Here is a 27,198-nt window from a genome sequence, read left to right as displayed (position 1 = left end):
GGAAGGGAAGAGGAAAGAGAGGGGGTGAGATGAATCTAATTGTTCTTCTTGGGACATCTTGCTGGCACAGGTGTGGAAGAAGAAGAAGAGCTTGAATTTGATATCCCGCTTTATCACTACCCAAAGGAGTCTCAAAGCGGCTAACATTCTCCTTTCCCTTCCTCCCCCACAACACACACTCTGTGAGGTGAGTGGGGCTGAGAGACTTCAGAGAAGTGTGACTGGCCCAAGGTCACCCAGCAGCTGCATGTGGAGGAGCGGAGACGCGAACCTGGTTCACCAGATTATGAGTCTACCACTCTTAACCACTACACCACACTGGCTCTCACTACACTGTAGCTCATCATTCTAAATCAGCCTTCCTGCTTAGAAGTGCCACGGGAAGAAAACAATCAAAGCTTCCTCAACTCATGAAGTTGATTGTTTTCTTCCCGTGGCACTTCTAAGCAGGAAGGCTGATTTAGAATGATGAGCTACAGTGTAGTGAGAGCCAGTGTGGTGTAGTGGTTAAGAGTGGTAGACTCATAATCTGGTGAACCAGGTTCGCGTCTCCGCTCTACCACATGCAGCTGTTGGGTGACCTTGGGCTAGTCACACTTCTTTGAAGTCTCCCAGTCCCACTCACCTCACAGAGTGTTTGTTGTGGGGAGGAAGGGAAAGGAGAATGTTAACCACTTTGAGACTCCTTCGGGTAGTGATAAAGCGGGATATCAAATCCAAACTCTTCTAACCACCTCTAGGAATCGGCTCCTTACGTACTGCAAGATAGGGACTGGGTCAACATAACTTGTCAGCCCATGACTGACAGGCCCACCGCACAGACCTACAACTTCACTTTCATGGCTCCTCTATTCAAAATGGAACCCTCACCAAATCAAAAAAGAAAGCCATCCCCAAGAGTGGCTAAGATGACAAAAAGGTCCTCTGGCTTCCCACCCTGCAAGGTCTACCATTTCTCGTTTCCTTTGCCTTTCAACAGCATCTCCACATTCTATTGCTTTCCACCCTAAACATAGTTTCATAGTGACTAAGGAGTCTCCCTCTAAAGTAGAGCACTAACAACCTTCCAATATCTAATGCGGGAAGCACACCTGCCATATTGAAATCTAGTTAGCTCTTTCAAAATAATTTCATCAATAAACTATCCCCTACTGCCTCTGGTTGAAATAGTGTCTTGGGATTCAGTCATAATTACATCATAATTATAGGTAGCAACTACAGCAACAGTAATAATTTACAAGCAAGACGCTGTGTCAGTGAAGAATATATCTTTATTGCAGTTTTACATAGCAATCATGATGTAAATGAGAAACATTCTAGTCGGTACATATTGTGCAATGATTCCTTGTCTGTTGAAAGTTAAAAGTGCAAAAAAAAAAAAGAAAAAGAAAAAAGAAAGTTAAAAGTGCAATATTCACATGCAACTATGTATACAACTATAGCTGAAATAAAACATGACTACCAAAGAGATGCTGGAAAACACACATATACACTAAGAAAAGTGAAGCAAGATTGCACCATAGCTCTAAAATGTAAACAGTGGGTCTAAATCTAGTTCAAGCCAATGAGTATCCTGAGATCATGATGCAAAGCAAGATGGAAAGGCTTGCATCCTTCCTTCTTCTCCAAAAGTGGACAAAGAAGTCAAGTCCTTTATTACCGGTATGTTGCTGGTGAATAGAGAAGTCACTGTCCGTTGCCAGAAGACCCTTCACGCTGCTATTTCACCTGGAATTGGGAAAGAAGAACTAATTTTGCTACTGAAGAAGTGCATCATCCAAGGACCTACCCTTTTGCAGCCTCTCATCCTGTGTAATGTGGACTACCCCCAACCCCAACCCCAACCCCAATGATGTCAGAGAATGCTGGGCTCATGAAATAAAGGGTGAGAGGAAAGAGCAATAGTGGGAGTGGGGGAGATGGGGAAGAAGCTGAGATGTAGTGGAGAAGAGCAGCTGAGGAATGAAGGTTGGGAGAGAAGCCATGGTGGAAGAGAACGGAGAGGGAAGTGGACAGGCAACAAAGTAGAGAACAAGTGAGCACCAGCTACTGACTGAAGTTTGACTTGCCGAATGGTTTCACAAAATGGCGCCTGTCCTTGGAGCTTGTTCTGGCCTGCACTTGTGAAGCCCACTGGCCCTCTTGCCCTCCCGGTTCCACTTAGTATAAGAGAATGGCTATTGCCTGTTTCACTTTAGTACACTGCCTTCCATTGGTTTTTACCTTTATGACGGTCACAGTGGCACTGTAGAACAGGCTCACGAGAAAAAGGATGATGAAAGTGGAAAGGATGGATGAGATGTTTTGGAACTCCTCATCGTCGACGTCCACGATCCCATCTAGGTAAACTTTGGACAATACACGGAGGTCAGCACTTTCTGGATGGTGATTTCTTATTGCAGCTAAATGACACAGAGAGCAAGAGAATGTTGCACAAACAAGGTGAGGGCTGAGGACCTCGGGGGGAAATGGGAGATGATTTGGGAGGCAGCAGAGTTCTGTTTTTAGTTAGTGATTTTCAAGCAAGTGACAAATTATTGCTTAGTGGTGCCTCAGGCACACCAGAATTCTGCACTTGTGGTATGAATGAGGGGTGCAAATTAAAGATCTACCTCTATCTATGTAAATTTACGGGAATGAAGGTTGCAGGCGATTGCATGCTGCTATGAGGGGCAAAATGGCAAAGCAACTAAAGTGAGCTCATGCCCAAAGAGTTGAATTCATGCTTCTTGGAGCCATATATATATATTTTAAATGAGATCTGCATAGCAATACCTACTTAATGAATGGGGAATGAGATGTCACAAACTAACCCTGTTAAGCCCTCATGAATTTGATAATAACTTTCCTCCTGGTCCTGATGTTTTTGTGAAGCCCTTGGAAGGACTGCATTCCAACTTGCAAAAACCGCCTGTTACAATACAGCTATTTATTACAGAGCCATAATATGATGCAATCTAATTTTTGGAATTGATTTTGCAAAATGCACTCTGCAATGAAGGGAAGAGAATATGTCTCATTTTGGGGATATCTGTGTGGGAGTTTATGTCTCATTCATTAGTTTTATGTGTCACTCATTAGATGATTGTTTTCTACGATTATTTTGAGTTATTTTAGCATTTTATTTTATTTTTCACCTTCCAGGCACACACATAGCTTAGCCCGAGGCCCCATCCCGACAGCAGTATTTTAGCATTTCATGTAGCAGTTCTAAGCCTACAAAGGACTTTGCTATTAGTATCTCATTTATTATCACAACTCTGGGTCAGTCCGGATGCAAGATAAAGTGGTTTGCCCAAAGATGCCCAATGAGATTGGGGTTGAGGACTAAACTTAGATCTTCTGGGCTTAAAGTATAGCACTCTATCATCCCACCATACCAGCTTGTCATATTTTATATGTATTCACACATGAATGTCCACGTGTGTGTGTGTGTGTGTGTGTGTGGAGAGAGAGAGAGAGAGAGAGAGAGAGAGAGAGAGAGAGAGTGCCAAGATCATTTCATTTTGTGGATTTCCTTTGGATTCACCCCTGGTTACAAACATATGTAATGCAAACAGTGGTTGATTATATGTCATCTAAATCTTGGTTAATTGGAGAGTGGTGGTAAAAATTGCATTACACACCTGTAAGTTTATATCATACTACAAAATCTGGAAGTAAGAATTGTTGGAGGAAATGTGGAGTGATGGGAACGTACAGTCATATGTGGTGGGATTGTAGTTAATGAATTCTGGAAACAGATTGGTATAGAAATGTCGGGAATTGTGGGTAGGAAGGTGGAAATATCTAAATTAATCATTCTTACTAGCCTGAGTAGCACCGAGTTAGAAACAAAAGAGGAATATAAATGGGTAAAATTGATGGTAATTGCAGCCAGACAGGTTATAGCGAGTAATTGGAAAAATGCAGAAGGCCTAGGGGTGAACCAATGGATGGAAAACTTGAAAAAATATTATAATCTTAGAATATCTAACTGTGAAGATACATAAAATGAAAGGGTTTAAGGTCAGTGAGAAGGAGGAGGATTGGTTTGAGAAGATATTGAATTATTTGGGCAGGTTTGAACAACTTGGGGCAATTAAAATGTTAAAAGTTAAATAAAGCTTGTGGAGGGAGGAGTGTTAAGTTAAATAAAATTGTAAATATAGCTGATTTGAATATGTTACCATTTAATTATGTATATCCAGTGTATCAGCCGCCTGGGGGGTTTCACTGTTTGTTTTCACTGTTTGTGTTTTGGTTGTTGGTAAAAATAAAATAAAAAAATAAAATTGGAGAGTGGTGACTACTTATACCAAATACGAAAGGAAATTGAGTATAAATATAACCCATTCATTGAGCCTCCCCAATGTGGTAACTGGGTTGCAACTCAACAATACAAAAGGTGGAAGACCTTCCACCTTGCTGTGGAATGGCTCAAGAATGGGATTTTGGCTCAACCTTATTCCACAGCTTGCCATTGCTAGGAAGGAATGGGAAACAGTATGGATGGTAAAGGGTGACTTCTGCATCCTGGTGCCTGTTGGTCTTCATTTAATTGAACATAAATGAGGCAACTGAAGATGTGCTTGTCTTTGTCATAGCCAAACATTCCTCCCCGTGGGGTTGAGAGAGAAGGAAGAATATATAGTGTGTAAGGATGACTTATTCCTTCAAATGGGCAACTTGTTTCTGTCCTCATTCTCCCCCTAGCTCCTGCTGGCCGAAAATCAATGGCAGAGGATGCTTCCAGGGTCCTTAATCTAAATGCGGTGTAATTGCCGCCCAATGGCCATCAGTATGGGAGGGATGCTTTTAGAATAGGATGCAGAGGTTCAAGAGAAGCAGCACTTCTGCGTCCGTACCATCATTTATTTGATCCTGTAAGTGATTGCTGCTCTCCATATTGGTGGCGGAAGATTTGAACTGGCCAAAGAGATTGTCGTCCACAGATGCATATCTGTGCCAACAGTTTCAACCTAGCTTTCTCCCTCAAAAGCTAATGATTACGAAAATGTTACTACTTTGTAGTAATGGACGAGATTACTACTTATGTCACAAGAGTTCTAGATTCTTTCATCAGCAAGAGTCTTGATGAATTAAGCGATTTATGAACTTTTTATTTAATGCTCTGTTTCTAAAGTTATAGATTAACTTTGGAACGTTGTTGCTAGATATGCACCCGAGTGTCTTCAAGAGAATACCTCAATGTCATCCTTTGACATGTGGGAGACTACCTTGGTGGTGGTGGTTGCGATCATTATCATCATTGATATAAGGTATTGGCTATTTGCTACTTGATAAACTTGTACTGTGGGGAACCCAAATGGAAGCGATGCCTTGCTATCACCCACTCACATGATTATTTATATGTACACGTTTTGCTATTGCCTTCAGCCTTTTGTTTTAAATTCTCAGTCAAAAATCAAGATAAACTGAATCGGCTTCCGCAGACCGACTGAACTTAAGTCCACAACATGTTGTGCATTATATGTGTAGCCTCAGATATTCATATATTTTTTCACCAGTATGTCAATATTAAAATGACTGATCTCATCAAATACCTTGTGCGCCATTTTTAGTGTGTTTCAAATGTTCTCTGAAATCTCTCTTAGTGACTTCTTCACCAAGTATCAAGTGTGGATATAGGTGGTTGCTTGTGAACGCCCAGTGAATGATGCATTCCCTTGCTCATATCATATTTTTTTTAAAAGTTGTACAGGGCAACCCCTGCATGTACAGAGTGTTTTCCTTCTGTTTTTAAGATGCCAGGGGGAGGCTGAGTTGAGAATGACTCTAAATTACACAATGTTGGAGCTGGGAAATCAATGTCATTAGATATAAGAATAGGTGGCACCTAACTTTCTTAACCTGCTATTTTCCACCCCAGATGTAGGGATAGAACAATTCAGAAGAAGGAGTTGTTGGGATGTGTATTTTAATAGGGAGATGAAGAGATGGAATAAAGAGCTAGGAGATCAAAGATCAAGGCAGTCAGTGGCAGGGGTTTGGGAGGGGAAGTACGATTGCAATAAGTCAGTACTTGCAGTGCAAACTCTCACATTTCATTCAACTTCTGACAATCTCATGCTTACAGCATCCACATAATAGCTAAAATGGTTGCTGTAGGTGGAATTTCCAGAGAAGCTTTATTTCCCATTGTATTCAAATGGGAGTTAGGTGTCTCATTCCATGCTTGCGCAACTGAAGGTTAATATTAACTGTCATATCAACATTTCCCACAAGAAGCCAGGTTTTCTTTCATTGTTTGAAAAAAATCAATACTTTATTGCAAACTATTTATTTCTTCCAAAAGATGTGGTCAGTTAACATTTTAACATTTGAGACACATCTTTCCTTAGAATCAAACCCCAATTTTCACTTGAAGAATCAATAATGAAGCAGGAAGAGGCACAAGGAGGAAACAGATTCTGGTGGTAATGGGAGCATGGAGGATGCATGAGAGAAACTATCATGGTGTTTAGTTGCAAGTTGTGGCTGTATCGGAGAGCACTAGGGAGACGTTGACAACAGTTGGTTTACCCGTGTTCTTGTCCACGGTCTTCTGAGTGCTGTTCATGGGCAGCGCCTCATGTCCCACGACACAAGTGTAACGGTCTCCATGACTCCAGTCACTTTCACTGATGTACAACATGCTATAGACGAAGAACTTTTCTTGTGTCTTGGGCTCTTCTTTGGGTTCACTGACGTAGAAATCTGCAGAATTCACTGGCTGATCGTTGTGGAGCCACTGCAGAAAGATACCTTTGGGGGAGAAACCTTTCACTAGGCAAGTGAGGGTGGCTGTTTCTCGCAGAGCTAGTTCTTCTGAGGTAGGGGGAAGGACATAGACGGCTGGGATAGATTGGGGGCCATCTGGAAGGTGAAAAAAGAAGAAAAGGAATGAAGAGACAATCAAATGTGCATTCCTTATCATTTTTACCCACAATTCATTTTGTTTCATGAGACCTGACTTAACCTTTGGCCTCTCAGATATATAGGCTTGGCTGTTTTGAGAGAGACAAGGCACTTTAAGTACCAGAGTGAAGCCTTTCAAAAAGGGAACTGGGCAAGTCAGATTGGCGAGGCAGCAAAATGGATCAAGTCCTAGTTTTGATGCAACAGCCGTTTATGGACCAGAAATGGACCTAGTTTTTACTGAACAGCTGGATCACATGGTTCTCCCTAAAGTATAGGAGGCAATGCTAAGAAGATTGACACTGCTGATACTAGAGTAGGACACCTTGCACTAGAGCAAGGTGAGAATACAGGTTCCATCTGACAGCAGAGGAGTGTGGACTAAAGTTCGCTACGTGGCCTTCATCAAGTCGTAGTCACTCAGGTTGGCCTAGTTCAATGGTTCATAACGGTAAGAGTTCCAAAAGCAGCTGTCAAAATAATAAGTAAGGAAAGTGTCCACTGGGATACCCTAATAGGAGCTCATAGGCTCCAGCAGCTACTGAAGTAAGGGCATCATTGAATACGCTGAAGGAGTTTTTTTGAAGGCCGCTGACTTTCTACCAAATTTCTCTTCAGGTGGCAACTATTCTGAGGGCGGATGAGGAGCATGACAGATCTAGGGATCTGTGAAAACACACAACGCTAATGCGTAATCTTTCCATGGGATGAAGTAAAACAGGTACCTACCATTAACCTTTTTTAAATTTTTGTCAATAGGTTCAGGAAGTAAGCCTGGGAAATTAACTTTGCACGTGAACATTTCATTGCTGTCCCACTCTGTGGCGCACACGGTGGCTGTAGCATCAATGTAAGCAAGCCCATTAGCCTGATCTTCTGGCTTTCCAAGTTCGGTCCTCAGTAGTGTTTGGTCAGATTCTTTTGTCCAGGTAACATTCAGTGCCGAAAGATCCTGTTCAAGGGGTACGTTTGAAATTCTGCAGGTCAGCTTGGCTAACTTGGTCTGGAAGATGTCAGCGAAGGATGGTGGGATTGCTTCCACACGGACATCCTCGTTACAAGAAATGTCACCTGAAGAATGACATGAGATAAGTGAGAACAAGGTTTGGTTCCACAGTAATTAAGTCAACAGAACACACCAGTGTTCCATACACTGTTGGCAATCAATGCTTTAAACACCCAACTTACTTCAAAGTCTCCTTCCTCATGCCCAAATCAGATTCTCTTAACCTTTGCTGAATACTGGCTATATATAATGTGTGGCTTGACCCTAAGATCAACTGGGAATTTCCTCTCACTACCTGTGTACTATGTTCTGCAGGAAAGAACTTGTAGAAATGAGCTCTTGTGTGTTCCACAAGATGGACTTCATTACTTTGGAGACCCACCAAAGCTGAGAATCTTTTGAGAAAAGCTACAGGATAGGGCTTTCAGAATTATGGCACGACCCTTTTAAATAGCAAATTTGAGCTAGGAGATTTTACATTTGTAGAACAATATCAACATGGGTCTTTAGCATAGAGGAGAATATTTCATACATTGATATCAGAATATGGATGAACTGAGATCTCACCCAACATCGAAATTATTGTTTCTCTCCCCTCCTAATCATTCCGGGTATATGCTGAAGGATGCAGGTTTTTTGGTTTTTTTAAATAGGGTTGCATTGAGCAGTGGAACTGGGACTGGAGATAGATTATTCTTATTCTGAATGGTCAGATTTCTCATAAAAGAACAGTGAAGCTCACCTTGACAAAAAGAGTTCCTGTTGATCTTGAGTGTGTCATTGAAGTCCTTGCCATTCACCACACAAGAGAAGGTAATGTCACTGAGCCAGTCTCTCTTGGTGACTATGAGTTCACTCTTTATGCTGTAACCACTGCCCTCTCGGATTGGCTGGGTGGTGGTGAAGTCAGAGTCAAGTACCTGTCCCTTCTTCAGCCACTGAAGTGTGTACTTGCTGGAGGGAAGGTTAACTACGCTGCAGGTGATGGTGGCATTCAGGTAACTGCCGAAAAAGGCTTGAATGGGTGGTGCACGTACAGACATCTCAGGTTTTGGCAGTTCGGGTGACGTTTCTACTCGAGAAAGAGGGGGAATTGCAAGAAAGAATGAATTATGGCAGGTGGGTACAACACTCTCAACAGAAAAAATGTAAATGTGTAAGGACTGGAGTTACATATACGTGTATATTCAGCTGTATTTAGGAATACATGTTCACATGATTGTCTTCTAGCTGTATTGTGATGCACACTGGAGAAACATGTTTGCATTCTTTTGACTCAATGGGAAGCAGGGTTTCATTTGAGTCAAGGCTAAGCTGGGCTGAGCCTTCAGAGTCACATCACAGCACTGGAGCAAATGGAACGAATGTGCACTGCTGGGCATGTGCAGAGCACATTTCCCATGCTACAAGTGAGGCATATCCTACTCAGCTAGGACAGAGGATGCAGCTTTGATCTCCTCTTTTAGAAACATATCAGCACCTCTGAAAGTATGTGCCACAATAGACAGCCTCTGACTACTTGTGTCTAATCTTTTGAAGACGGCCTGTGTTGTTATGTTGGATATGTTGAACAAGACGAGACAAATACATTCACTTACCGCAGCCACGGATCACTCGTATCACTGCGTTTCCAGAAGGGTGGTCAGCCTTGCAGTAAAATGGATCATAATTTGTCCAATCAGCAGATGGGACAAGTGCCTGGGAACTTGCGGTGTAAGTCCCACTGGAGCCGAGTACTGAAGGAAACTTCTTGGACGTGATTGTACTGTCGCTGACATTGTTCTTATTGTTCCAGGAGAAAGTGACCGAGTCAGGAAGGAAATTCTTGGCCAAGCACCCGATGGTGACCTTTTCACTGCCCTCGCTCCCAGGAGAAGCAATGAGAGGGAAAAGAGATGGGGCAGCTGAGGGAACTGAGAGAGAAGAAAAGCAGAAGGATGGAGGGTTTTTGGAAGGTGTTAAAAGTTCAGCTGGGGTTAACTAACTGAGAGGAAGTGAACCGTTGCATTGTTGGGAAAGAGAGACAAGGGTATCAAACATGAGTATATGTGTGTTATTGGATGGATGGTTGTATTGTTGAGGTGATTTTCAACACAAAATCAACATTTTGGATGTATTTGTGTTTAATCCCATTCTGCATGAAATATACCCAGTCTTCTCCCTCCTTCTCTTTGTAAGCAGAATTCCCTTTCTCCTAGTTCTCAGCCATAACTTATAGCTAGTGTAGGGTGTTTAAGAACCTGAGCTATGAACTTGGGAGTCTAGTCAGTCCAGACATACATGACCTTAGCCTCATCACTCTGGACCACTTCAGAAACAATATTGTTGTAAGAATTGCACAGTTAATGAACATACAGCACCTGGAGAAAGTGTATAAATATGTACAGCATTGTTACTGAATAGCATCAGCTGGAGAAACACACTGCCTAATATTCCCCTTTCATCACCACTGGCCAAAGCTCTGAAAAGAAATGTTGGTCATGCTTCTCTATAATAACCATCAGAAAGGCTATTTACTCTCAGTGAAGGAGCAAGAACCACCAGAAAAGCTGTTTCATTATGTCCATTATCCAGAGGTCCATGCTAGGAACCATTTTTATAACAACCATAAAGCACAACCCTATCCTTGTCTACTCAAAGGTAAGTCCCACTGAATATAATGGGTCGTATAAGTGCATATAAAAGTAAGAGCATATAAAATCTAAGCAGAAATGAGCTGGCAGCGAGGAGAATGCAACTGGAGTAGAAACATTGTGAGGCTGTTTGTTTTGCTTTCTGTGGAGTTCACATCTGGCTTATTCTGTTGTACAGTATTTGCTTCATTACAACACTTCTAGAGAGTCAGCTGCACCCTCTGAAATGGTCACATTTTAAAAAAAGTGGGCAATGTCAGGTGCGGTAAAATAGAATGAAGATTTCAAGATTTCGAGGAGCACACAGACTTTCTTGCAAAATCACGAGCCATTTCATATTCTGATTACCGTTCAACACTGCTATGTTATACAGTACCCTTCCATACCAGAACAGCATAACCAGCAAAAGAATCAAAATGATTTTTGTAAAAGGAAACTCAATCACTTCAAAGAAAGCTAATTCAACAGAAATATGACATCTTTCATTGTACTACATTTATTGACACCATGAATCTCCTTAGCTATATCTAATGCAGTAAGCCCTTGACCCCTTTTAAACCATCAAAGGGAATCTGCACTGTGTTGCAGGTTAATATTTCTGACACCAATGAGCACCCCCCCATATAAAGCACAAAGCAATGGTTAAATAGTGATTATTCCCTGGCTAAACTCGGAACTATTTCAGATGGGTTGTCGTAGCTTTTTGCTCTGCACAAACGAAGGGCAGAGCAGCAGCCATAGGCACCCTGACCTGTTTCTTCATTCGGCAATTAGAATCTGTGAGACTAAAACACATACATAGTTATGGTTGCCAACTGACCAGGAAAACTGCTCTGCTCTTCTCCTGTGCCTTTAGCAGCAACTTGATGTGCGGAAATCAGCAGGTGACCTTTGTCACAGCAGGGATGTCAGCGTATCAGACTGCTGTTAAGGGTGCAGCTACTCTGGTCTGTTGAAATGGCGGCAACGGTGCCCAAATAAAACAAGTGATATACAATCGAGTACAGCTATGCTGAATGAGAGAGACCTGAACTCTGTTCCAATACAATAACTGTATCTAATGCAATCTCAAGTCTGAAGCTGCCCAGGATGCAACATGGGTCATCCATGGCTGGTTCAGTAGCTGTCTTGATTGCACATTATGAAGCTTATAATTTTCCAGCTAGTCTTGTGCTAGTACTGGCAAACCAAAGGAGTTGCAAAAACTATGTTGGGCTGGGAGATTTGCAGGTTTGTGGACACTGGAAAGGAGGTACCTTTCCCTCCCCCGCCAGCTATCCTAAGCAGTATACAGTGGTACATCAGGTTACAGACGCTTCAGGTTACATACGCTTCAGGTTACAGACTCCGCTAACACAGAAATAGTGCTTCAAGTTAAGAACTTTGCTTCAGGATGAGAACAGAAATCGGGCTCCAGAGGCACGGCGGCAGCAGGAGGCCCCATTAGCTAAAGTGGTGCTTCAGGTTAAGTACAGACCTCTGGAACGAATTAAGTACTTAATCTGAGGTACCACTGTAGAATGGAGAGACTTGCATGTCTTCCTACCCAGAGCTGGGCATGGGAGAGCCAGGAGGAAGCTGGCTGAGCCACTAACCTCCCCACAAATGGTGCTGAGATATGCCTCTCAAATGTCCCCCACCTGGCTCCTGATGCTTGCAATCACTTGGGGATGAGGCTGAGCGGCTCCTTCCATGTTTCTCAAAGACACGGCTGAGCTGTGTGGATTGAATACCTTCAAATGGAGTGCCAGGTTTTAGGGAGGCAGGCAGAGGTGGGCGAGGTGGAGACAAATTGCTTACCTCAAAGCCTTTCTAAAACCTGGACTAAACTGAAGTTCCCAGCCCCTATTGAACATAGGAGGCTGAATTATACCGAGTCAGACCATTGGGTCCATCTAGCACAGTACTGTCCGCATTGCCTGGCAGCAACTCTCCAGGATTTGTGCCATCCCTTGAACTACGGCTCTTTCCATGGGCTCGTGTATGAGGTTCTTAAAACAGCTGGGAGAAATTATTTGCTCTCCTCAGCTTGTCTCAAATCTGCTTCTGAGTTAGCAAGCTTTCAGCCTCCTGGTTAAGTGTTAAGCTTCAGGGTGGCTAGGCTGGGGACACAGTTGCTTTTTCCAGCCTTCTCAAAGCTTGTGCCACACAGCTCTCAACAGGGAACCATGCAATTCTTTCAGCTGAGTATATGCACTCGGGGAGGACAGGGTGAAGGAGCCAGCCCTCCCCAAGCCAGTGCTGATCTCGGAGGTTTGCAAGGCTCCTAGCTGAGAATCAAGCTTCGTAGAAATCCCTGTTGCATTTCCAACCCTCTTATATAGCTCTGAAAAACTCACCTCCTAGGTGAGAGGTGGGCTTTGGAGAAGCAAGGGGGCTGCTGGTGCTTTCCCCATCATTTTGATCCTGCACCATAGCTATAGCTGCTGGAAATCTGAGAAGCTTACCTGCATCACAGCTCAACGCTGGGCTTCCACGAAATTAGGGAATGCCAAAAATTGCCCCCATCACAGAAGCCAGAAATGAAGGCAAACCCACTCAGCTCTTGCCTAGCTAAGCCCTGGGCTCCAGAGAGAGCCCAGCTGCCTCTCTGTCCCAACTCCAGCTGCTATAGCACTGGAAATATTTCTTATCTCAGGGCTGAGCGTTGAGCTTCAGAGAAGCTGGAGCTTTGCCCATCAGCCATCCAGTTTTTCCTCAGCTGAGCACTCAGCTTCAGAAAGACTCTGGGTACTCCTCCAACTCAGCTAGAACTGCTATAGATCTCCATGCTTGCATGTACCAGTAGTTCTCTTTCCAACAACCTAAGGGGCTTCCGAAAGCTTCCCCCATCATTCTCAGAGCCAGAGCTGATCAGCAAGCCCTCCAAGCTGTTCCCCAGTTGAGCCATCGGCTTCAGAGAGACTCTCACTTTTCCCTCTGTCCTTGCTATTGCTGCTATGGATTGGAAAAGCTTGCATAAGAAAAAGCTAGGGGCTTTTTGACACTATTTCCAAAGCTGTATGTCAGCAGGAAAACGCACAGCTCTCTCTCAGCTCAGCGCTGGGCTTCAGAGAGACCTTGGTTTGCTCCTTGGTCCTCATCTCTGGCTGCCATTGATCTGAAAAGTTTGCAAGTCCCCCAGAGGAGCAGTCAAGGGAGCTAGGCGGTTGCCAGATCCCCTGCCACAATCATTCTGAAAGCTGGGAGCCATCCAGCTCTTTCTCAGCAGAACACTGGACTTCAGGCTTTGGCTGGCTGGTCTCCCTGCCCTAGGTTCAGCTGCTATCAGTCTAAAACTGAAACAGATTTGAGACACGGTTTGCATGGATCCCAGCTCAGTGCTGGGCTTCAATGCAAGCCAGTGGGTCTCGAGAGTTTCCCACATAGTTCCCAAGCCCAGAAATCTATGGGGAACAATGGAGCTTTCTCCTAGCTGAGCATTTGGCTATAGAGAGAATCTGGCTGCTCCTCCAGCTTAGCTACAGCTGCCGGAGGCAGGAGAGGCTTACATTCATCTCAGATGAGTCTTAGGCTTCAGAGACATTAGTCAGCTACCAGGAGCTTCCCCCATTATTTCCAAAGCCAGAGCTGAGGGGCGAAACTGCCCAGCTCTTACCCAGCAAAGCACTGAGAGACTCCAGTTACATCCCCAACCCAGCTACAGCTTTGGATGACCTCGGGAGTTGCTGGAACCTTCCCTATCATTCTCAAGAGTCCCAGCAGAGTCCTGAGCCACCCAGCCCGGCCCTGGCTAAGTGGTGGCCCCAGTTGTCACTGCTGTAGCTCTGTTAAAATTTCCTCGCTCCTAGCTAGGCAGTGGGCTTCAGAAAAACTAGGGGACTGCTGCTGGTGCTTTGCCCACCATTCCCAGAGACACAGTTGAACACCAAGCCATCCAGCTCTTCTGCAACTGAGTACTGGGCTTTAGTTTGCCCTTCTAGCCTCATCTGTAACTGCTACAGCTCCAAAAATATTTCCTAGCTCCTAGCCAAGCGGTTGGCTTCAGATAAGCTAAGCAACTGCCGGTGCTTTCCCTGCCGTTTTGGAAGCCGTAGCTGAGCACAGAGCCGTTGAGCTGTTCCTCAACCGAGTGCTGGGCTTCAGGTTGCCCTCCCTGCCACAGCCGTAGCTGCTATAGCTCTGAAGATATTAACCAGCTCCTAGCCGAGCGGTGTGCTTCAGATAAGCTAGGGTGGTAGCTGGAATGTTCCCATCATTCTCGGAGCTGCAGCTCAGCACTGAGCTGCCCAGCTCTTTCCTGGCCATGCACTGGGCTCAAGGCTGCTCTCCCAGCCCAAGCTTTAGCTGGTATAGCTCTGAAAAGATTCCTAGTTCCTAGCTGAGCTGTGGATGACCGAGGGAGCTGCTGGAACCTTCCCTATCATTCTCAAGAGCAACAGCACAGTACTGAGACACCCAGCCCTGCCCTGGCTAAGCAGCGGGCTTTTGGTTGCCCTCTCTGCCCCAGCAGTGGCTGCTATAGCCCTGAAAGATTCCAAGCTCCTCAGAGAAGCTAGGGAGCTGGTGGAACCTTTCCCATCATTATGAAGAGCTACAGCTCTGCACAGAGCTATCCCGCCCTTCCCTGGCTAAGCAGTGGGCTTTAGGTTGCCCTCCCTGCCCTAGCTGTAGCTGCCATAGCTCTGAAAACATTTTTCTAGCTCCTAGCTGAGCTGAGCTGAGCTGAGCTCAGATAAGCTAGGGGTTTTGCTGGAACATTCCCACCATTCTCAGAGGTACTGTCCAGCTCTTCCCTGGCCGTGCACTGGGCTCAAGGCTGCTGTCCCAGCCCTTAGACACCCAGCCCTGCCGTGGCTAAGCAGTGGGCTTTAGGTTGCCCTCCCTGGCCTAGCTGTAGCTGCCATAGCTCTGAAAACATTTTCTAGCTCCTAGCTGAGCGGTGCGCTTCAGATAAGCTAGGGGTTTTGCTGGAACATTCCCACCATTCTCAGAGGTACTGTCCACCTCTTCCCTGGCCGTGCACTGGGCTCAAGGCTGCTGTCCCAGCCCAAGCTTTAGCTGCTATAGCTCTGAAAAGATATCCTAGTTCCTAGCTGAGCTGTGGAAGACCGAGGGAGCTGCTGGAACCTTCCCTACCATTCTCCAGAGCAACAGCACAGTACTGAGACACCCAGCCCTGCCCCGGCTAAGCAGTTAGCTTTCAGTTGCCCTCTCTGCCCCAGCAGTAGCTGCTATAGCCCTGAAACATTCCTAGCTCCTAGCTAAACAGTGGGCTTCAGAGAAGCTAGGGAGCTGCTGGAACCTTCCTATCATTCTCAAGAGCTACAGCTCAGCACAGAGCTATCCTGCCCTTCCCTGGCTAAACAGTGGGCTTTAGGTTGCCCTCCCAACCTCAACTGCAGCTACCGTAGCTCTGAAAACATTTTCTAGCTCCTAGCCAAGTGGTGGGCTTCAGAGAAGCTAGCGGTTTTGCTGGAACGTTCCCACCATTCTCAGAGGTACTGTCCAGTTCTTCCCTGTTTGTGCACTGGGCTCAAGGCTGCTGTCCCAGCCCTAGCTTTAGCTGCTATAGCTCTGGAAAGGCTTCCTAGCTCCTACTCGCTCGGTGGGCTTCAGATAAGCTAGGAGGCTGCTGCAGTGTTCTCAGAGACACAGCTGAGCACCAAGCCATCCAGCTGGTGCCTGGCTAAGGGCACCAGCTAGGTTGCCCTCCTTGCCCCAGCTGTAGCTGCTATAGCTCTGAAAACATTTCGTAGCTCCTAGCTGAGTGGTGGTCATCAGAGAAGCTAGGGGGCTGCTGGTGCTTTCCCTGATGTGTTCCAAGCTGCTGCTGGTCACAGAGCTACCCAGCGTTTCCCTAGCTAAGTTCTGGGGTTTAGGTTGCCCTCCCTGCCCAAGATGTAGCTATTATAGGGATCAAAACTGTTGGAGCTCTGCGAGGCTTGTATGCTTCCCAATTCAGTGATGGGCTTTGGAGAAGCTAGGAGGGTGCCATAACACCCCCCTTGCCTTGCTACCAAAGCCACAGCTCAGCAGAGATCCCTCCAGCTTTGCCTGGCTGAGCTCTTGGCTTCAGCGAGGTTCAGGTTGCCCCTCAACCTCCGGCTATAGCTGCTAGAGATCCGAAAGGCTTGCATGCATTCCAGCTCAGTATACCAACTTGGATAAGCTAAGGGTGATCCCCTCCATCGCTCCCAAAGCTGCATCTGAGTCTGAAACTCTTCCCTAGCTAGGTACTGAGCCTCAAAGAGATACTCCTTGCTGCCCTGCCCCAGCTAGGGCTGCTATGGATCTGAAAGATTTGATGCCTGCTGACTGAGCAGCAGGCATCAGAAAAGCTTCGGGCTGGCCACCTGCTTTCCTCCATTACTCTCAAAGTCTCAACTGAGCAGGAAGCCAATCGGCTCTCCCCACCACCGTTGAGCACTGGCCTTTAGAGATGTTCCTGTTGTTCTTCATGTTCTGGCTATTGGTCCTGTAGATCTAGATCTAAACCTGCTAGAGGCATGGAAGACATGCCTCCCAGTCCCTGCTGAGCATCTGTAATCAAGGATGCTCCATCCTAGGCTCCCAAAATGATGAACAATAAGGCTTGCTTCTTTTCAAGCTTTGGGGAAGCTGGGTGGGTCCAGTTGACCACCCAGGTACTCCAGAACTAGTAGTACGTTGGGTAAAAGGTTGGATACCACCTCACTGAGCATAGGATGCCGAACATCCCAATCAGCTGGGAAAACTACTGTTAAATACACCCCAGTAAAGCCTTGTATTGATCCTCATATTACAAATTTAGAAATCATGCCAGTTAAAGATGTGGGAAAATCCCTACGTGATTATTCACTGTTAAATAAATTAATAGTCTAGCAGTGGTTTGTTACTGTAAGCTTTCCTGAGTTAGCTTGATATAAACTCTGATAATTAAAAAATAATTCCATTTGTCAGCCAAAATTCCAGTTAAGTCTATCACTTATCTGAATCAATCAATCAAATTAAAACAACTATAAAGAGAGGTGGAAGTTTCAATCAAAAGCAGAAATATACTCTACAGAGATAAACTATCTCAAAACCCTGACTGCATAGGACAAAACAAATCCAGTTTAAAGCAGAAAAACCCATAAAAGTTACTCAGAAAAACCAAAAAACAACAATAAATTATAATTTTCTGCCACAAATTCATTCACTCTTCAAATCTGTGTCTCATTATTTCACAAAAATAAGCAACAGAAGAGAACACTATTAAAATATCCCAATATATTTTCATGTAAATTGTTAATAAATGTTGACATATTCTAAATTGTAGTAAAATAATAATAATCAAATAAAATGTTGAAAAAAGAGGAATAAAGTATTTTTTCCTTACCATTTAAATGTATGATTTCTACACGAAAAAGATTCACAAACTTCTAGAGTCCAGAACCAATTGCTTACGGAACAGACATTCATCTTTTTTCTTTAAACCAAAAAATGCTAAATCTGGTTTTTTTGGTGGGGGGAAAACAGAGATCTTTCAAAGACAGGTGTTATTCTGTTGTTTTCGAAACATTCAGGCTATTTTCCACCATGTGAAACCACTGTGGGTGCTAGAAACTCTATGAAATGGAACGCAAGGTCTTAAAATAAATCAAAACAGAGAAACGAATCTTTGGCCACCTGTTGTCTTAATCTGCCCCCCCCACCAATGTTCCTGTTTAGTAATCGGCCATTTTCTTTTCACAAAAAAAGAAAAGAATAGATCCAACCCTTCAAAATCTTTTCTTGATTGAGCTAATTATTTTAGATTCTGATGCATATTAATTAGCACTCCCATTAATTTCACAGTGCATGAGCATCAGGAGTAAGATGCAATTTGCTCAAAGGCTTAATCTGAGCCGGGAGCCAAAGAAACATAAATTCAATTGCAGAATTCAGCCTCAGAATTAGTTAAACAAACAAACAAACAAACAAACAAACAAACGACTAGTAAGTCTCTAAGCATGTTAAAAGTACCTTGCCCTCACCACTGAGAAAAGCTAAGCAGAACCCACAGGTTGGTAACAGTTTAATTTAGAGAGAATAAAGGGAGGCAGATAAAGAAATAACAGTGGCATATTAAAGATGTCTTAAGTTTGTTGTGAAGTGAATTTTAGGAGAGAAACTACTTCACCTGATGCACACAAGGACTTTATTGATCTGGCAAAGTAGGATTTTCCCTCTGAAATTCATTCCGCAACACTTATTTACTCTTTAATGTGTCGCAGGACTTGTCTATAACTGCAACCTAGTATTATGCTTGATTGAAAGATAGATAGATAGAGAGTAATAAGATGGGATGAATCCTGACCGACTCAAGGGTAGACAGAAAAAAATGAACAAAATAAAGAATAAACAAACGGGAGGGAACTACTGAGAAAGAGTGGATAGACAGATTTCTAAATTATGCATTTGTTATAAGAATGCAGTTCTATTTGTCCATTTAAACTTTTGATCAGTAAGGAATAGAATTAGACACTACCAAGGTACAAATATCGCCCCCCCCATCTTAAACCTACATGACACATATAATTGCAGCTTTTAAGTTCCTTTAAGGCTTTCAAAATGCACTGGAGATTGACAAAACCAAGCAACCCAAAGAGAAATTATGAATTTCTCAGTTATGAATGAAATTAGTTCTGAATTAGAAAAAAATATTGATTTACCTGAACTAACGGCGACAAAGGTCCCAGGTCCCCAGTAGTCTAATCCGTAGTATACACATTAACACAATTGTCTGGAGATACTGTATTTAACAATCTGTCCCCTCAGCTGAGTTCTTTGGTAATCTCTTAGAAGGAGTCTAACAGATTCTGATTCTAACAAACTTTCTTCTCCTATATTCCCCAGTCTTTTAGCAAGCGCAACCTTTCTAGACTATTGCAATTGTGTAGCGAACATAGTAAAACATTTTCAGGGAAAGGATAAAAATATAATTGTAGGCATGGAGAAAAGACTGTGGCAGAGCAATTTTGGTCTTTGGTTTACAAGCTATATGGGTGACAACGTATTAAATTCTCACTGAAATAGAATAGACCTCAATAAATCCAAAGAAAGTTGCCTTAGGCAATCAGTATTTACAAGGAAGATCATTACAAAGAAGTACATGAGAGAAATAAATATTTTTACCTGTTGTAACAGTGACGAAGGTGCCTGGTCCCCAGTGATCAAACCAGTTGTCACATTGGAATATGTTTATGGGGAGAGGCTGCAAAAACTTTCATTGATCGATCGACTGTTTTTGAATTGCTGAATAATCTTGTCTACTCAATTACTCCAAATGGGTAGGCAGCTCTATGTACACTTACTTGGTAGTAAGACACATAGAATTCTGTGGCACTTACATCCAAGTAAACATGCATAGGACAAGCCTGTAAGATTTACTTTGCGGTATAAGATTTTTCAGAACATGGGTAGGGGAAAAAAGTCTAAGCCTACTTTAAATCTCAATCCTAAACACACATATTGGAAGTAAATTCCACACATTTAAATGAAAGGTATATTTTCTAAGTAAGCGAGTTTGAGATAGCAGTTTATATAAGAAAAGAAGCATTATCTTTCCAGACCAGACCAAGGGTCCATCCATTCCAGAACTTGACCAGACATTCTTATTTCTCTGGAACAGTCTCATTAAACTGAATTGTACTTCCCTGGAGTCCTGTAAGACTCCCTCAATTCCCAGAACATGCCCCACAACAGGAACACTTGAGTTTCAAAAACATAAAGAACGGGAATGACTAACATTTCAAAGACATGACTTAAAAAATAGGAACAAACTCTGCATTTAAAGAATACAGGTGAGAAAATGAATTAAAATCATACCTGAAGTGACATAGACCATGGTCCCTGGTCCCCAGTAGTCGAAGTAGTCACAGTGCCCCAACTCTTTCTATCCCATGCACAAAAACCTAATATGGAATGCTTCTGTCCTTTGCAACCCGCAAAACTATCCCTTAAATGATAGTTTTAACGCACACTCAATATAAATATGGGGGCTTTTAATTGGCTTAAGATGCAGAACATAATTAAATCTGGATTGTTCAAGACAACTGAATACTTTAAGAAAAACAACAAAGAGCTTCTCGGCACTGTAAAGAGAGGAAAGCTTTGTAGTCGCAAAAGCTTTTTTAGACTTTGTGGCTTTTGCCACCGTAAATTTTCATTTCTAAGCCTGCAGAGAACTCTCTGTTGTTTTTGTTATGCGAAACTACCGTAGTTACCCAACCGGCATAAGATGTTTTAAAGAAAAGGTTGTGGAATTTAAACATATACATTTCTAAGTTTTAGAAGGCATTTCTCTGAAGCACCTGTTTTGTTATTAACTTAGTTTGGGTCATGAGCTGGACCGATGCATAATTAAGATATCTATTTTGGTTTAAAGAGATTATTCGGGCATAACTAGGTTGAGAAAGGCAGTCAGTTTGAGGTACCAGGCTGTTTTTATACCCAACAGTCACTTTGGAAAAAAGATAGAAAAATCACACACAACTAGACGGAAGGAAAACATTGAATTTAACTTACCACTGCTCACTGTAACCAGGGTGCCTTGTCCCCATATGTCAAAAGCATAGTAGTCACAGTGATACTAATTCCTGCCTTGAGTGACTAAAAACCTAGTGGTCTCAAAGATCAAGATGCCAGAGGTCACATCTCCTATGTTGTCCTCCCATTATATATTATATTTATTTACACAACTATATTTCCCTTCTGTTTTAATTGAAACTGAATTTTCTCTTGCCATAAAGAGACAGAAAACACCTACTACTCCACCTTGCATTTAGGACATTTTTTTTAAAACCCAGTAAAGATCTTATTGTAAAATATAATAGCTACTTAAGTCAAAGGGAAACATGGAATAGAAAATCCTTACCTGGAGATACCATCACCATGGTCCCTGGACCCCAATAATCAAAGGCAGCATAGTAATCACATTGATTAACCTGCCAGTGTTGTGCGAACAAAAACTAAACAATACTTTCCTGTTGCCAAGACTTTAAATGGAATAATATTTGACATTCTCTCTGACATCTGTGTATCTAGATTTATCGGCTCATTTAAATATTTGTCAAGTTTGTACTGAAATACACCACTGAATGCTCAGTGTAAGGGGACTATGATTTATTTTTTTTAAAATCTTGTATTCCTGGAATCGATGGAAGATTTTTAGTTACAGCTAAACAACTATTGTTAGGTCTGATCCAAAGCATAATCCAGTATAAGGATCTATGGCTTTGGGGACAACCTTAACTTTTAAAGAATGAACATTGCAATCAAACAGATTGAAATAAGAAAGAATATGTATGATTTACCTGAAGTGACGGTCACTAGGGTCCCTTGGCCCCAGTGAGTGAAGTAAGCATAGTAACACAGCACTTAATTCTCCACTGAGAGGTGTGCAAAATCCTAAATAGAAATTGCTAAAGTATATTCCCCCCTTAACCTGCTGAGACCGTGACGAGGGTTCCTGGGCCCCAGGTGTCAAAATAACTAAAAAATTCATTGAATATTAGCTATCCACTAAGTGGTCCAAGTTCAGCCTGATCAGCATACTAACAATATACAGGATTTTTTCATCAAGCTAAGACAGCGGTCATGCTTATATTTCATTTCTTCTTGAGTGCACTCAAAAAAAGATCAAGATTAAATACTTTTGCTTGCACTGTAGATAGAATTAAGCTGTGGCACTAGAGAAGCAAGACTTTCCACGGGCATGAGACATATTTTCCCTAGAGCTTAGAGAACCCAGAAAACAGCAACAGAAGAACGAACCAACCCTGGTAATGGAAAAATAAAAAAATTCCATGCAGCTTTCCTAAAGACAGAAATAACAAGGGCTTTTTGTTCTTACCTGTAGTGACAGTGACTTGGGTCCCTGTTCCCCAGTATCTCATGTCATCACACTGGTTAGATCTCTTTCTTAAGATGGACAAGAAGTTCACCCACCCGGTTTATACAGGGAATTAGGGGGCTTTCAAGATTAAAGGTATTCCCACACTCAGTGGTTGCGGCCCTCAATATACTGATTTGTGAACAAGTCCTAATGACTTTTGGAGAATTTACCCATAGGGAAGAATGTTTAGATGTGAGGCTTAGGCTGCCATCTTTTCAATTAAAAACTATTAATTATACATGCTTATAATAATTTAATTCATTGGCACTCCTAATAAATAAATGGAAATTCTCACATTTTGCCCAGGATAGGCTGTAATCCAGACTCCAAACTATTCTGCCATAGCCCTGCTGACAAGAATCAGATACTCTAGCTTGCATTGAATAGGTTCTGAACTGCAGCATTTATCTATGGAATCTCACAAAGAATTCTATTCCTTTTAAAAAAAAAGCATTGTAGCTCTCGAAAGAAAACAAATGAAACAATTGACTCCTATTCCTTATGAACCTTTGACAGTAAATTGGGTTTGACGGCGACCTATTTCTCCAGAATTTAAGAGAACAGACAGAAAGTGATCTGCTGAGGCAGTGATCTGCCTCAAACATTTGAGAGATAACAAAAATATTACCTGAAGTGACAATCAGCTGCGTTCCAGGTCCCCAGACATCAAAGTACCAGTTGCACACAGATCGTTCTAACTAGCAACTTGGCACAGAAACTTCATTCTGCTTGGACCTTTTAGCAACACTATTTTGGTCTAATGAAGAAATGCCCCACCCACACATTTTGGCTTCAAAACAATTTTCTAGCTCTGTTTTCAACCTTTCCTATGGTTAATTTCAAACTAAGCTACGTAGAAGACTAGCAGTGTTTTACAAATGGTCAGATGTTTGCGCAGTTCACTGGTGAGAAAAGTATTCAAAGAAATCTCTTAAAGATGGTTAGCCAAACAGATGTCCCAGCAGTGAAACAGACATACATTTTAAGCAATGTTTGAACAAATTTTGGGGTGTGGGTCTTGGTGAAGTTCTGCACAAAGAAACATTGGAAGAAGGCCTTAGTTGTCACTGTCTCAAAACAATTGCATTTCATATGACACAGATATACTGAGATAATGGAAAAAAGGTTACAAAATAAGTGAGTAAGAGTAAGAAAAGCTTTTTACCTGATGTTACGATCACCATGGTTCCTTGGCCCCAATAATAAAACGGATAGCACATTAGGGTTGTTTTGTACTTCCTCTCTACAAAAACCACTTAGGAACTGTCATACCTTCGCAAGAATCTCTCTTTAATTTTTATATTTTATTTCATTATAGATGGAAGTAATTTGGCCTGAAAATTGTCTGCAGAGCGCTTCCAAAAACTTCAAGAAGACTGCCACCAAGTAAGAAATTTCAGGAATGAATTCACTGAAAGATTTTCCAGCTGGGCGGGAAATTTTAAAGCCTTTCTAGACCATTGCAATGTCTATTGGCCTCACCAATATATTGGGCAGGTATTTATTACTCATAAACTACGATCTCAGTCTATATATGGCAGAAGTGGGGAACACTATGAAGCCTTTTCCTAATAATTGGCATAGCACTGATTATTCCAAAATGCCTTGGATCTTTCCTCCCTTTTCTATCTAAAGAAGTCCAAATTTTTAATATTAACCTGGGCCGTATTTGACTGTTTGAGCTTCTCTCTATATTACAAAGTAATGAAAGACAGACAGCTAAGCTGATGATCAACATGAACATCCCTAACCTAGGAAAACAACCTAGATCTTAAGAACTATATGAGTAAATAACATTTCAACCTTTGTTTAGTGACTTAAAAGCATGCAGTTTCAAAGCCAGTGGCAGTCAGTGAAAATTGCAATGAAATTCATGCAACTGAAAACTTGTACAAAGCCTTCTCAAAAAATAACAAGACATTCTGTGGAACTGATGTGCAGTGGCTTACCTGATGTGACGGTTACCAGGGTGCCTGGTCCCCAGCTGTCAAAAGCACCCCAGCCACACAGTAAATCTCTCCCCTCGGGAATACGTGCAAAAATGCACTCACTAGTGCAAGTGGCTGCTTCTTCAAGACCCTGGTCAGATCTAGCTGTGTCCCGTCACATGAGGAACAGGCGGTAATTTTTCTGACAGTTATTTATCAATGCCCCTTGTCCAAATATGGGTTCTGTGGCATCTAAGCCATATTCCACCAACACATAACAATAGCAACAATGAAAGCAGCAAATAAGCACTAATTTAGGACCTAGGAAGTTGCTACAGTACATCCCATTCTGTGATGCTGTGGCTAATTTTGTGTCTATGTGTGCAAAAAAGCAGCCTATGTTAATCTGTGAAGTTGCAAAGAGTAAAAGGAAGATTTTTGTCTTACCAGAAGTAACGGTGACTGCAGTTCCTTGTCCCCAGTAATCAAAAGCATCATAGTAGCACAGTTGTATCACTCCTAACAGGATGTCTGCAAATACTGTTTTCTTAGTTTGAATTCGTGGGTGAAGCTCGCCATGAAGGCAGAGCTATTTAGAGTAGATAATGTGCATTATCTTGATGGACCTTTAAAACTCCAAAACAAGGCTGCAATCCTATATACACCATGCCAAGAATAAGCCTTGCTGACTTTCTTCTGAGTAGAAGTGCACAGGATTGCATTCTACTGTACATAGTGCATCTTGGCAAACCGATGTCTGTTGTAAGGATGCCCAGCCTTTCAGATTGCTGACCAGAGTACTTTGGAACTCTTAAAATACTTTTCTAGAGCAACCTTCATGAAACTGAGGAAAAGCTGTGGGTGGGTGCTCAAGAGACTGGAGAGTGATGATCAACCAGCTACTACAATTTTCTGTAGGTTGCACATCAGCTAATCTAACAGGAGATCCATGATCGGATCTTCCCATGGTTTTTCCACCTCTCTCTGGCGGCCATACTCTTTTTCTGAGGAAAATACCCTCCTCCCCAAGCTGCCATTTGCTCTGAAAATGAAAACTTTGGCCACCTGTTTCAGAAAACATTTGGACACCAAAAATCCCCATCTCTTGAAACACACAGATTGACTACCTTCATGCCTCCAGTTCCCCCAGCCCTCCAATCCTAGTTGGCTGACTTCCTTGGCTAGTCAAAATATCTTGGCAGTCTTTATCATGATAGTCTGATTTGAGTCGATAAATATAATTAACAATGTACTTGGCACCAGTGGTTAGAGAATTATATCTAGATTGATTTACCTGTTAGCTGATGTAACAAACAGCATTTCCTTAATACAGCAGTTTGTCAAAAACACGGCTTGTTTGCATTGAAATGGCATTTCGCAAAGATTCTAGGTAATAATCTCTAAGAAATTCTTGGAAAGTGTGACAGAGAGAAAGGGGAAATGATTGTGTGTGTGTGAAGTTGGCAGATAAATAAGGATCCAGGTGGGGGGACATGAGAGCTGCAGGTATCACTGAGCCAATAACTGTGGTAGCACAGATCATAACTCTGTAAAGGAGAGGCTCAATGAGAGCACCTTTGATCGATCAGTAAATGATCATTGCGGAGTTACTTTAGAAAGCAGAAGAGAACACCATTGCATGGTACAGCAAAAAGTTTCCTGCCATTAACCACAAACATTTTTTTAAAAAAACCAACATCTCTAAGAAACATCTGGGCATAGTCTGATATGGATACAGCTTAAAAGAGCCAGACCACAGACTTTATCTAGAATCTATCATGCTTCCTTTGTATTTATTTTTTTAAAAAGAAGGCTCCGATATGCCCTCTCCTCGCCACAGATAATTTGTTCTGTTCCTTTCTGATAGGAAGGCAATGATTTCTCCTTTTTGTTAGATAACGGCCCAGTTTTGATAGTTTTGTGTTGAGTTGGGAGATTCGTATTTGCACCTGAATCCCAATATATGCATTATTCTGAGAGGTGGTTCAAAAGTACATACAAATTACATTGATAATTGGCTTATTGCATCACATATAAATTGCGCTAATAAAAGTGTTACTACATCCTTCAAGCAATATGGTAAAAAAGTGCTTTTGTGTTGCTATAATAATGCCCCCTTTTACATTTTTTTTATATTTTTCAGATTTTAAATTTCTGACCCCAATGTTTGAGAAATCTGAAATTCCTCAGAAACCACCCAGTTGAGGAGAGGCATTGGACCAGAGGTCTTTCGTCAATTGGCCCTTTGCCATGCCACGTATATGGTGACTGGCAATAGTTTAATTGATTAGACAAATTCTTGAAGGAGAAAAGCCTAAACAGAACCTCCATGTTTGACGGCAGTTATAATCTGACAAGTGGGTAGTAAGCTGAATGCTCCCTGCTTTTGTGGGCTGCTTGTGAAATCCCAAAGGCATCTGGTTTGCCACTACTCAAAGCAAAATGCTGGACTACTGTCACAATCACAACACACATTTAAAACAATATAAAACTACTTTAAATAGTCATAGTGCTATTCTTCTAGAAAAAGAGGCGCCGGAACTCACAATGAATGTCTCCTTGTTCTTTATAATGGCAATGGGCCCACCTGAGAGGTGATGGAATTGGATTCTGGAGAGTTCTGGTAAGTTCCGGCTGAAAAAAAAAGGCCTGACTTCCCCCAATGAATTCTGGGAGCTGACGTTTGTTAAGGATGCTGATAATTGTTCGAAGACCCCTATTTCCGTCACAGAGCTATAATTCCAAGAGTTCCATGTGAAGAGGGATTGGTTGTTAAATCACTCTGGGAACTATAATTCTGGAGGGGGAATATGGAACTCCTATTCTTTGGGATTCTATGGAAGAAGACATGACAGTTTAAAGTGGTATCATAGTACTTGAAATGTATGGTGT

General features: G+C 42.5%; 1 long non-coding RNA gene and 2 gene segments (V, D, J or C); all 3 read right to left on the bottom strand.

Annotated features, from left to right (window-relative positions):
- LOC128400585 (Ig mu chain C region membrane-bound form-like) overlaps nucleotides 1–23,064 on the bottom strand; it is a 42,983-nt gene extending 19,919 nt beyond the window's left edge. The window contains exon 1 of the C gene segment in view: nucleotides 23,007–23,064.
- Nucleotides 1,254–3,361, bottom strand: LOC128400593 (uncharacterized). Its single transcript, XR_008327344.1, has 2 exons — nucleotides 2,224–3,361; nucleotides 1,254–1,728 (listed from the first exon to the last, which is right to left on the bottom strand). It is a non-coding gene; the product is annotated as an uncharacterized LOC128400593 (long non-coding RNA).
- On the bottom strand, nucleotides 6,268–23,588 carry LOC128400587 (immunoglobulin heavy constant mu-like). The segment is given in 5 exon segments: nucleotides 6,268–6,858; nucleotides 7,630–7,971; nucleotides 8,649–8,978; nucleotides 9,505–9,819; nucleotides 23,544–23,588. Coding segments are annotated over 5 exon segments (1,401 nt in total).
- Nucleotides 23,589–27,198: the final 3,610 nt, after the last annotated feature.

The sequence above is a fragment of the Podarcis raffonei genome, chromosome 13 (assembly GCF_027172205.1).
Source record: "Podarcis raffonei isolate rPodRaf1 chromosome 13, rPodRaf1.pri, whole genome shotgun sequence".
NCBI lineage: Eukaryota > Metazoa > Chordata > Lepidosauria > Squamata > Lacertidae > Podarcis > Podarcis raffonei.
The sequence above is the reverse complement of the archived record's forward strand: the minus strand, read 5'-3'. Positions and strand labels throughout refer to the sequence as shown.